Source organism: Entamoeba dispar, genomic scaffold (assembly GCF_000209125.1).
Source record: "Entamoeba dispar SAW760 scf_1105229462133 genomic scaffold, whole genome shotgun sequence".
Taxonomy (NCBI): Eukaryota; Evosea; order Mastigamoebida; family Endamoebidae; genus Entamoeba; species Entamoeba dispar.
In genome coordinates this window covers 1-11,358 of record NW_001855040.1, presented here as the reverse complement: position 1 = coordinate 11,358, position 11,358 = coordinate 1, and the positions used below count along the sequence as shown (strand labels likewise).

Below are 11,358 nucleotides of genomic sequence, written 5' to 3'. Positions count from 1 at the left end.
GATGTAGCACCAACTAATGTTGCTGCATCAATAGATAATATTAAACAATGGAATGAAGACAAAATTAATACTATGACAAAAATTAATGTTGAATTAAAAGCAAAAATTAGACAAATGGAATTACAGAATGAAAAAATTAAACAACAAATTAGAAGAATCAAATCAATTTAAATCTGTTTTATTTTCAATTAATTATTTCTTTTTATTCTGTTTAACTTCTTTTTATTTTCTTTATTGAGTAACTAATATATAGGTATATATTAATTTATATATAAATTAATGAATCAATATTATTATTGAAAATCCTTATTTATTTTCATTAATAAAATCTGATGCTTATAAAATAGTTAGTTAATTGAAAGAGCTCTAATTATTTCATTAGATACTTTTAGTAGTATAAAATTCTTCTTGTATATTCTTTTGATATAAAAACTCTTTTTTTTGATATTTAATAAAGAGAATTAATTCTGATACTTTTTAAGTCATTTTCTTTTGATTTAACTAAAATTATACATTTTAATTACACTAACTGCAAATTATGTTGTTATATTGTTTTCATTTGTTAGTGATTTATTACAACTTTTTATTTAATATGACACAATGAACATTTAATTTGTTTGTTTTGTGAAAGAGAGTTTCCTTCAATTCTTCTTATCAATAACAAGTAAGTTTTAAATACTGTAAGAATAATAGATATTTTTCAACATAAAACTAGATTCCCACATTATACAACAAGATAACCAATGAATTGGATGTCAGTGGTTTTAAATTAAATGTGCTTTAATAATCAATAACCATCAAGGTTTATTCATGTAACATATACTGGTTATTTTATGAAATATAAACAAATGATTTTCTTCAAATAGATTATATTATAATTATTAACTAATTTATTATACTAATTTAATTTATTTCTTTCTCTCTGTGAAAAAAGAAGAAGAAGAAAATTCTGTTTCAACTGGAAACTCTAAAAAGAAACTAATAGAAATGGGACTTTCTGAAAGTAAATTACGAGCATTATATAAAAAAGGTGATAACCAAACATTGACAGACTTCTATTTATTTTTTAGTATTGTTGCTGAACAACAACCGATTGACCTTTCTAAAGTAAAAGTAGTTTCAAAAGAGAAAAAGATAGAAAAATTAGAAATGACATATGACTCATTTAAACGTTTCTTTGATGTGCCATATGACGAAATTACGAAATCATTTTTTAGAGTATTTGATGATAAAAACACACAAAAAACCACATTTTTTAGTTTGTTTTATATTTAAATGAAGTTCAAATGAAAAAAGATAATTCTAAATGAATAGCATTTGCATCAAAAATGTTGGCATATCCAACATTAAATGATCATGAAAAAACACAACTTGCATATCATTTAATTAATACAGAAAATAGAAATGAATTAAATTATGAGGATTTTAATTTACTTGTCAATGCAACATATGAAAAGAATATCACTATTTCAGAACTAATTCAAGAGTTACAAGTAATTTTATTTCCATCAACAACAATGCCATTGAGTTTTGAAGATTTTGAGAAATATTCCACAAAGCCAAAGAATTATATTGATGTAATTATTGAAGGATATTTCTATCTCTTTCCTGCATTTTGTTTACCTTGGTTTGTTAAACAAAAAAAGAATATACCTATGCTTAATGAAGCATTAAAAAAAGAAAGAGAACAAAGACTTAATATTGAAATGAAAAAGAAAGAAGAAGAAAATAAAAAATTAGAAGGTGATGAAGATGATGATCCTCTTGAAAGAAAATTAAAAGAAATTGAAGAAAGAAAGAAAAAGAAAGTTGTAGAAAAAGAAGAAGAAGCACCAAGTTATGAATTCGATATAAAAAAAGATCCATTATTTGAAAAAGATAATAAAGAATGGTTTGATAGTGATGAAGATGAACAACAAGAAGGAGAAAATGAAGAAGAAAGAAAAAAGAAAGTAAATATTGTTATAAATTTAAAAGAAATAAAACCCGAAGAAAAGAAAAAAGTTAAAGCAATTTCATTTGCTTTTGGTGCAAAACCAAAAACTAAAGACGAAAAGAAACAAGAAAAAAAAGAAGAAAATGAAGAAGAAGAAATTAAAAAAGCACTTAAATTAATGGAAAATAATAAAATTGATGATGCTGAAATAATACTTAAGAAATGTGCTCAAATGGAATTAAATAACAATTTAATAAAATTGGTTAAAGCGTATTTTCTTATGTGCGAAATTATTGAATATAATGAAACAAAAGAAAATGAAGAAGGTGTTTTATTAAATTGTTTCTTAATGATTTTACCTGTATTAAAACCACATAGAAGATTAGCAATTGCCCTTGCTATTGAATATTTAAAGAAAATGAATTCTTGCATTAGTAGTGTAAATAATTTCTTACAGTTTTTTGGAGAGAAAGGATTACAAATAAAACAAATTGTTAATAAATGTTGGAAGTGTGGTAAAGATAAAATAGATTTGAATAGCTGTAGTTGTGGAGAAACTCTAAATATTGTTTTTAATAAACGAGGTATTCAAATAGGAGGCAACAATGTATGGAAATGCGATAAATGTGGATTGTTAAATGAAGGAGATCATTGTGTTCTTTGTAATAATGAAAATAAAGAAATTAAATCTTCAATAAATGGTACCTCATCTTTTGATTCATTCGAAGATTTTGGATTTAATACATCGAAGAATGAAGAAGTAAAATTTGATAATTTCTTTGGAAGTGATATACCAAAATTTGATGATTTTTCATTTGGAGAAAGTAACCCCATAGAAAAGAAAAAAGATGAAATTAGTGTAATTGAATCACCAAATCATAAAGAGGAAAAAAAAACTGACATTAGTTATGAGATAGATAATAATCAAAATAATAGTATTAAAGAAGAACAAAAACAAGACTTCTCTTTTGATGATTTCTTTAGTAAATCAACTGATTCAAATACATTTGACTCAACTTCATTTAATAATGACTTTTCATTTAATAAATCATTTGAAGAACCAAATAAAGAAGAACCAAATAAAGAAGAACCAAATAAAGAAGAACCAAATAAAGAAGAACTAAACAAAGAAGAACTAAACAAAGAAGAACTAAACAAAGAAGAACTAATAAAACCTGAAGAAGATAAATCAGAATCAATAAAACCTGAAAACATTAAATCAGAAACTGACCAATTTGAATTAAAAGAAAAAAAAGAAGAATGTAATACACAACAAGAAACCAAACAAGATTTTAAATTTGAAGATTTCTTTAGTAATACCAACAACAATGAAACGACATTTGATTCTATTAATGAACCAACTTCTCCATTTAAAAATAGTTTTTTGGATGACCAAACAGAAGTTGTTCAAGAACCAAAACAAGAAGAAATAAAAACAGTTATAGAAAATGTTAAAGAAGATGTAAAGAAAGAAGACGATAAGACTCAAACAAACTTAACTGAAGACAACGCTTTTGTTATAGAAGATGAAGAATATGTTTATCAAAGACCATCTCATTAATTGATTTTTTCTTAAGTTTATAATACAATGACTAACGTTTAAATGAAATAAACCAATCAAATTAATTATTTAATGTCCTTTTTTCTTCGTATTCAGGATCTTTAGAACAAGAATGTTTACGCTGTTCTTTTTCACTAATAGTTTCATTAGAAATTGATGAAGGAATAAGACCTTTAATTTTGTTAAATTCATTCTTTGTTTCTATTACTTTTTTCTTTAATGTTTTAATTTTACTAGATATTTTTCTTGATGGAATTTTTACTTTATGAGTTTCTCGATTTTCAATATCATTTTCAATATCATACATATCATAATACATTTCAATAACTTGTTTCTCAAAATTGCTTCTAGTTTTTTCAAGGTTAAATGGTTCTTCTTCTAATTGATTATTATTTATTACTCGTTCGGATTTTTGAATATCTTCTTTTTCTTCTTGTTGTTCATTATCATTTTCCATTGAAGTAGTATTATCTTCTTCTATATGTGATAAATCAAATGAACTAAAATTATCATTTTCATTAGATTTAATTTCATTAGACTCTTCTGACATAATGAGTTGATCCTGAGAGTTATTGGTAACTTGAAGATCAATGAATTGTATAGGATTTTCATTAAATTGTTTTTCAACAGAAGATCTTATTTGAGGTTCTTGTGAATTAAGAAGTTGTTGAATTGAAGATTCAATTCTATTTTTTTCAGTAGCTAATCTTTTTTCTATTTCTTCTCTTTCTGTAGATTCAAATTTATGAATTTCTTCTTCATCTTGACTTTTTTTTCTAATTTGTAATTCTTCTTCTAATCGCGTATTTTCATATGTTCTTAATAATTTTAAACGTTTACTCATTTTATTTCTTTCTCTTTTTTGAATTAAGTCAAGTTGTTTTTTAATTTCCATTTGGATTTGTTGTTCTTTGTTAATAGCTTTTAATTCTTCATTTTTTTCTTTTAATCTTTCATTTCTTTTTTCAATTCTTTGTTGTTCTTGTTGTTCAGTAATTTCTTCAAAAGTAAATATTTTATCTTTTTTCTTTTCTTGAACAAAGTGAGGATTATTCGAAATACTTTTTGTCATACCAAATTCTCCATATTTATTTGTATCTCTAATAACACTTTCATTAATTTCAATAATTAAATCTTTTTCTTTAAGCCATTCAATATACTGTTTCCAAGTTTTATTTGTACATAATGTATTACTATTTCCAATAACCCATAATGCATTTTTAGCTCTTGTTAATGCTACATTCATTCTTCTTATATCACTAAGAAATCCAATACTTGGCTTTATTTGAGAACTTCTTACACATGAAAATATAATAATATCCATTTCTCTACCTTGAAATCCATCAATAGTATTAACACATAATTTTGACATTTCTTTTAATAATGGTGATGATTCTATTGCTATTTTAATTAACAATAATTGTTGTCTATAAGGGGTAACTATACCAATATCCCATTCTTTACAATTTGGATATTTTTTTATTAATCCTTCTAATAATCCAATAACAATTTGAACTTCAACTTCATTTGCTAATGTTTGTCCAACACGTTCTTCTAATCCACCACATGCATCGTAAAATACAACAGGACCAAATCCTTTATCAATAGAACAAGGTAAAATACTTTCATCTCTTCCATCAATTAACTCTCCTGAATAAAATTGTTTTGATGGAAATTCTCTAATTAAAGGATGCATTCTATATTGAATTTTTAACATATCAACAGATACTCCACATTTATATAAACGTTCAAATAAACTTCTATCATAACCAGAATTTTGTGCTGCTACAGAAATTACAGTAGCTGGAAGCTGTTGAGGATCACCAATTAATATACATCTTTCTGCACCAAATCTTAAAGGAATTAAAGTTGATATTTCAACAGATTGAGCTGCTTCATCAACAATAACGTTTTCAATTTTTTCTTTAACACAATTTAAAAAAATATCACTTCCTGAAGTATTTAAAGTACAACAAAGAATATCAGCTTCTTCAAATATTTGTTTTGTAATTTCTTTTCTTATTTTTGCAAATTCTCTTTGAATTTTTCCTTTTTCTGATTTCATTTGTTGAAGAGTAACTCTAAACGCATCTCTTTTATTATTCATCTCTTTTAGTGTTTGTGTGTATTTATGTATTCTATTAATTTTTTTATCATTTTCTTTAGTAGATGAAACTACTTTTTCTTTTTCATTATTTAAAGCAATGACTGTGTCTTCTATTTCTTTTGTTAACGCTCTCATTTTTTGTTCAATTGAAGCAATTTTTGAACTAACATTTTCTGTTCTTTTTTGTTCATTAAATCCTCTTTTAGTTAATTCATTACTAATTAATGTATCAATAAGTACTTCATTAACTTTTGAGTTAATACCTGCATAATTTCCTATTCTAATAATATTAACTTTTTGTTTTTTTCCATTTCCATTTAATATTCCTTCATTTTGAATTCTTAATACAATTTCATCAACTGCTGCATTTGAAGGTGCACAAACTAATATTTTTGAATGTTTCATTTTTACTGTTCCTTGTTTATTAATAGACGCTGGTTTACCAAAAATTATAGCACCTAAAATTCCTAATAAAGTTTTTGTTTTTCCTGTTCCTGGTGGTCCTTGAATTAATGAAAATCCTTTTTTTGATAATGCTGAATTAATACATTCAATTTGAGATGAATTAAAAATATTCGTTTCTTTCATTGTTTGTAAATATTTTCCAAAAATTCCATTTGAAGGTGAAGTATCTTTTAAAGATGGTTTTAATAATGTTTTTATTAATGAAAGATGTTGTATAGTACATAATGAAAGATATTCTCTTGCTGAACTTATTATTGATGTAATTTTTCTCATATAAACTTTTTTTCCTTTTCCAATAATTTTAAAGAAATTTAAATTGTTTTGTTCTTTTGTTTTTAAACACCTTAATGTTAATGATGATTCTTTATCTTCTTCTCCTTTTTTAACAACAACCCCAATTATAAAAGGAAAATTTTTTGGAAATGTTCCTGTTTCAAATGAAACATTTGAAACTACTATTAAATCAAATTCTCCCCATTCTTCTCGTTTTACAATTAAAGAAAGTAAAACATCATTTCCTGTTATTTCAATTTTATTTATTATACCTTCAATAACAAATGGTTCTTCATTTTCAATAAGACTTTTTTGAATTGTTGCACGAATTTCATCAAATAGAATTGGTTTAAAACAATTAATGTAATGTTCTGTTGATTTAAATTCTGATGGTGGACAATCAAATCTTGTTATTTCTGAGTTGAAAGGATATTTAAAAGTTAAGACATGACAAACCATCTCTTTTTCAATCTCAACCTTTTGGTGTTCTGAAATTTCAAGCCATTTCACTTTTTTTGTTACTACAGGTGCTGAGTATGAATGGTTTGTTAATTTAACTTTTTGACATGATTCTGTTGGATATTTTCTTTTATTTTTATTAATTAATTCAGCGTCAGCACTTAACCTATCAAAAATTTGGTTATAATCATTATCATCTTCACTAATAGATTGATGAGGTGAATCCATGAAAACAAAATAAAAGAACTTAAATTTTTTTGTTTTATTTTTTAATTTTATTTTACTTTTTTTTTGTTATATGATCTAAAATCATTTTGAACTCATAATTATATCTCAATGGAGAATTACACCCTCGCTCCATTATCACAAGTCACTAAATTCACTATTCAAGACGAATTATATAAAGATAGTAAAACAGAAATATATAAAGCTACAGAACGATCAGGATTAAGGCATAGACAAGTTCGTATTGTTACAATTAAAATGATTAAAATTGATGAAAATAAAATAGAAGAAAACAAAAGAAGAGAAGTTTATTCTAAATATATGGAAACTGTTGATAATCCACATGTATTACAATACTTCAATTCATTTTATACTACAATTGTTTGTTAATTTTTCTTATTTTATTAAATAAAAATTTGTTAAATATTAAATAAAAATAGAGAGGGTCATTAGAATATTGGATTATTATGGAGTATTGTAGTTTTAAAAGTATTGATGAATATTGGAAAAGTAATGCAATTATTCAACAAGACCAAAATTTATTTTTTATCTCTGATATTGCAATAGGATTAGAATATATTTATGAAACATTAAATCATCAACACCTTCATTTATATCCATGTAATATTTTATTATCTCGAGATCCTGCTTCAATCTTTCCTAAAGTAAAGTTATCAAATTTCGGGTTATGTGATCAATTTGAACAGACAATCCCTAACGAATTGGAATTATGTGATGTTAATTATGCTGCTCCAGAATATTTAAATTGGTACAGTCATTCTAAATCAGATGTATGGTCTTTTGGAATGTTAATATTTAAATTATTAGTTGGTAGATTACCATTTGAATTAATGCAAATGGATTCATTAAGTGCTATACCAGCACAAGTATTTATTGATGTCTCTTCATTTATACAAAATGAGATGGCATGTGATTTGTTATCTAAAATGTTTCAATATGATCCAGACGAACGAATTTCAATGCAAGAAGTTCTTACTCATCCATTTATTCAAATGTGTAAGAATCATAAATATGGAACACAAGGTAAAAGAGAAAATTATAAACCATTAAAACAATTAGATCATGGTCAATTTGGTCAAGTCTTTTTAGCTGAAAATACTGATCATACCCAATTTGCTATTAAAGAAATTTCACAAAGAATTGATTCATTAAAACGTGAAGCTAGTTGTATGAGATTATGTAAACATCCTAATTTAGTAGAATATAAGGATTTTTTTGAATGGAATCATTCAATGATTGCTGAAATAAGAGGTGAACAAAGTCCAGAAGGGAAGTATGTTTATTTAGTAATGGAATATTGTAATTCAGGTAATTTAGAAATGTATATTAAAAATAAGCCAACTCCATTATCAGATGAAGAAATTAGTTATTTCCTTGGAGAAATTTGTAGTGGGTTGTGGTACCTTCATTTTAATAAAAGATTAATTCATAGAGATCTTAAACCAGCTAATTTATTATTAAAATCATCTTCTTCGAAATATCCATTACTTAAAATTGCTGATTATGGTTTTTCAAGAGGAATTGATGGAATGATGAAATCAATAGTTGGTACTCCTTTATATGAGGCTCCTGAAATTAGAAAAAATCAACCTTACACTGCTAAAGCTGATTTATATAGTCTTGGTGTAATTTTATATTACATGGCTACTAAAGAATTCCCATTTACTGATATTCCTGATGTCTTTCAAAATGCAATGACAAATGAACTTCCTGCTGAATTTAGAGATGACGTCATTATCAATGATCAATTAAAAGATCTTATTCTTCATTTGATTACTCATCACGAAAAGGATCGTCTTTCCTGGAAAGAAGTATATAAACATCCTTACGTAATTCAATCTTTAAAACTTTCTAAGAGAATTAGACCAGCAAATGATGAAGTTAACAGTTTTTAAAATACAAGTCAGTTATGTTCTATTGTAAAATTTAAGTCATAAAAATAGAATACAACTCTAAATTTTACAGAAAAGCTATAATTATAGTTTTATTTTATTAAATTAATAATATTTATTTATAGATTTTGAATATGAGAATTTATAAATTTATAAATTATAAAAGAGAAGAAGAGAAGAAAGGTCAATAACAAATAGAAAATAAATAAGATAAAATTAATTAAGAAAAAAATTTAAAATGAATAATAAAAACAAAATTGAACTGATAAAACAAAGTTGGATGTTTCATTTGTTTAAAAGGAATAAAAGTGATTTACCAAATGATCCTAAAACATTAATTAAATCCAATTTTAAGAAACAATTGGATGTTCATAAATACCATCTCCCAAATGACACAACACTCCCTAAAGGTATGAGAAATTTAACTGTTGAAAAGTTAATTCGTAAAAGAAAAATTGCACCAATTTATCCAAGTGAAGAACCTTATTGTGAAGATGACAAAATGTGTATGATTTGTTTTCAAACAGTAAGACAAGGAATGAATACTTTAAAGTGTTGTAAAGGAAAAAGATTTATTTGCACCCTTTGTTTATTGTTCCATCCAAAATTTAATTTAGAACGATGTGAATTATATTGTGATGTTTGTCAAGTAGTAACTAAAGTTTATATCTCCGAAGTTGATATAGATCGCGAAATAACAAAAATTATGAACCAACCAAAAGAAGAAAATAACGAGATTGGTTTGTTAGAAATTATTAAAAAATCTCAAGGAGATGAACCAAAAACTATTCCTTTTGCTAATGTTCATAAGGAAATTATTGATAAATTTAAAGAACTTGGAGTTGAAATGAGAAGTGATATATCGGCAGATGCATATAACTTGTTAGATATTAATAAAATGACAGACCCTGATATGGCAATAGCTATGATGGTAAGTCTTTGTTAATAGCAATTATTGATGTCTCGTTCATCTTTTGTAATATTGATTATTGTTTACTTCTTCTTTAACTCATGTTTCTTTTATTGTTCTAATGATTGACTTTAATCATCTCAACTGTGTTTGGTGCTTTGTTTTTTTTTGTTTAGAATTGTCAGGTTTTAAGATTAAATTCTTGTGTTAGTTCTAGATGAAATAAATCTTTTCATAAAATAAGTGAAAAAGGTGTTTTGGTTGAGGTTTCATATGGCATCAATTTTATTTATTCAGTGAACAGGCACTGAAATAGACAATATCTTAAAGTTATCAAAATTTGAGAGAACTTACGTTTGCATAAAAGTATATTTCTATTCTTTAAGTTAAATGTTCTTTGTTTATTTCAATGCTTTTGTTTTGTCTTTTAAACATCTTAAAAAATCATTAAAATAGTAATTTATCTCATTTACTCATCCTCTTTCATTTTTCTCTTTAGTACTTCATTGATAGATAAGAAATAAAAATTATTAACTCCAATGTTGTGTATCATCAGTAAAAAATTATATTCAACTTATTTAATTTATAATTTCTATTTATTTTATGTATATAATTAAATAATAGTTAATTATCATCAAATAAAAGATGATGAAGAAAATAGATGAAATAAAATATGAAGAAAGTAGTAATATAAGATATATTACAATAATTAATAATGAATTAATCAATATTGAAGATATTCATTATCAGTAATAAAATAGAATGTAATTTAGATAAAATTGAAATTAAGATAATAAAATAAATAATAAATACAAAATATATTATTGTTGGTAACTCTAAAGACAATCTATATACCAATATAAAAGAAATAATGAATAATAAACATGATTGATGAATATTTTAATGAAATAATTAGAATAGGAATGTAATATTGTATAAGAATGAAATAATAAATAATATATTAGATAGATGATATTCAAAGAAATGAATAATGAATATAAATAAAAAAATAATAAATCATAAAATCAAATCAAAGAAATAAAAATAAAATAAATAATAAAATAAATGATTGAAAATAAAAATAAATAATAATAATAATAATAATAATAATAATAATAATAATAATAATAATAATAATAATAATAATAATAATAAATAAATAATGATAATCAAATATATCAATAAATTGAAATCAAATAAGTGGATATTTTAGAATATTGATTGAGTCAAAATTTATAGATAAAACTACTACAATCAATACATTGAATCCATCAATATTAAAAAGAACTCATTTATCAAATTAAATAAAATACAAGATGGAGTAATATTTCAATCATTTATTTTATTATTTATTTTATTTTTATTTCTTTGATTTGATTTTATGATTTATTATTTTTTTATTTATATTCATTATTCATTTCTTTGAATATCATCTATCTAATATATTATTTATTATTTCATTCTTATACAATATTACATTCCTATTCTAATTATTTCATTAAAATATCA

At 23.9% G+C, this 11,358-nt stretch overlaps 4 protein-coding genes across 4 annotated transcripts, besides 17 other annotated features; 3 read left to right on the top strand and 1 right to left on the bottom strand.

Annotated features, from left to right (window-relative positions):
• Positions 1 to 165: 165 nt before the first annotated feature.
• Positions 166 to 236: a microsatellite.
• An 18-nt stretch (positions 237 to 254) lies between these two features.
• Positions 255 to 329: a sequence feature (AT_rich).
• A 537-nt stretch (positions 330 to 866) lies between these two features.
• Positions 867 to 914: a sequence feature (AT_rich).
• A 73-nt stretch (positions 915 to 987) lies between these two features.
• EDI_190150 (DNA double-strand break repair Rad50 ATPase, putative) lies at positions 988 to 3,497 on the top strand (the record flags this gene model as incomplete). Its single annotated transcript, XM_001739364.1, has 2 exons — positions 988 to 1,258; positions 1,315 to 3,497. The coding sequence occupies 2 exons, from the start codon at positions 988 to 990 to the stop codon at positions 3,495 to 3,497; spliced, it is 2,454 nt and encodes an 817-aa protein (XP_001739416.1).
• Positions 1,709 to 1,830: a microsatellite.
• Positions 1,902 to 1,953: a microsatellite.
• Positions 2,047 to 2,093: a microsatellite.
• Positions 2,993 to 3,141: a microsatellite.
• Positions 3,498 to 3,558: 61 nt separating the features above from the next.
• EDI_190140 (splicing endonuclease positive effector sen1, putative) lies at positions 3,559 to 7,029 on the bottom strand (the record flags this gene model as incomplete). The annotated part of the gene is made up of 1 exon (XM_001739363.1): positions 3,559 to 7,029. One exon carries the CDS (start codon positions 7,027 to 7,029, stop codon positions 3,559 to 3,561), a length of 3,471 nt encoding a protein of 1,156 aa, XP_001739415.1.
• Positions 6,922 to 6,950: a sequence feature (AT_rich).
• A 24-nt stretch (positions 7,030 to 7,053) lies between the features above and the next one.
• Positions 7,054 to 7,101: a microsatellite.
• A 36-nt stretch (positions 7,102 to 7,137) lies between these two features.
• On the top strand, positions 7,138 to 8,942 carry EDI_190130 (uncharacterized protein; the record flags this gene model as incomplete). Its single annotated transcript, XM_001739362.1, has 2 exons — positions 7,138 to 7,407; positions 7,467 to 8,942. The coding sequence occupies 2 exons, from the start codon at positions 7,138 to 7,140 to the stop codon at positions 8,940 to 8,942; spliced, it is 1,746 nt and encodes a 581-aa protein (XP_001739414.1).
• Positions 7,413 to 7,465: a sequence feature (AT_rich).
• A 76-nt stretch (positions 8,943 to 9,018) lies between the features above and the next one.
• Positions 9,019 to 9,098: a sequence feature (AT_rich).
• Positions 9,099 to 9,216: a microsatellite.
• Positions 9,126 to 9,210: a microsatellite.
• Positions 9,178 to 9,885, top strand: EDI_190120 (uncharacterized protein; the record flags this gene model as incomplete). The annotated part of the gene is made up of 1 exon (XM_001739361.1): positions 9,178 to 9,885. The coding sequence occupies one exon, from the start codon at positions 9,178 to 9,180 to the stop codon at positions 9,883 to 9,885; it is 708 nt and encodes a 235-aa protein (XP_001739413.1).
• Positions 9,886 to 10,405: 520 nt separating this feature from the next.
• Positions 10,406 to 10,472: a sequence feature (AT_rich).
• A 7-nt stretch (positions 10,473 to 10,479) lies between these two features.
• Positions 10,480 to 10,974: a repeat region.
• Positions 10,880 to 11,178: a repeat region.
• Positions 11,177 to 11,356: a repeat region.
• Between the last annotated feature and the right edge of the window lie 2 nt (positions 11,357 to 11,358).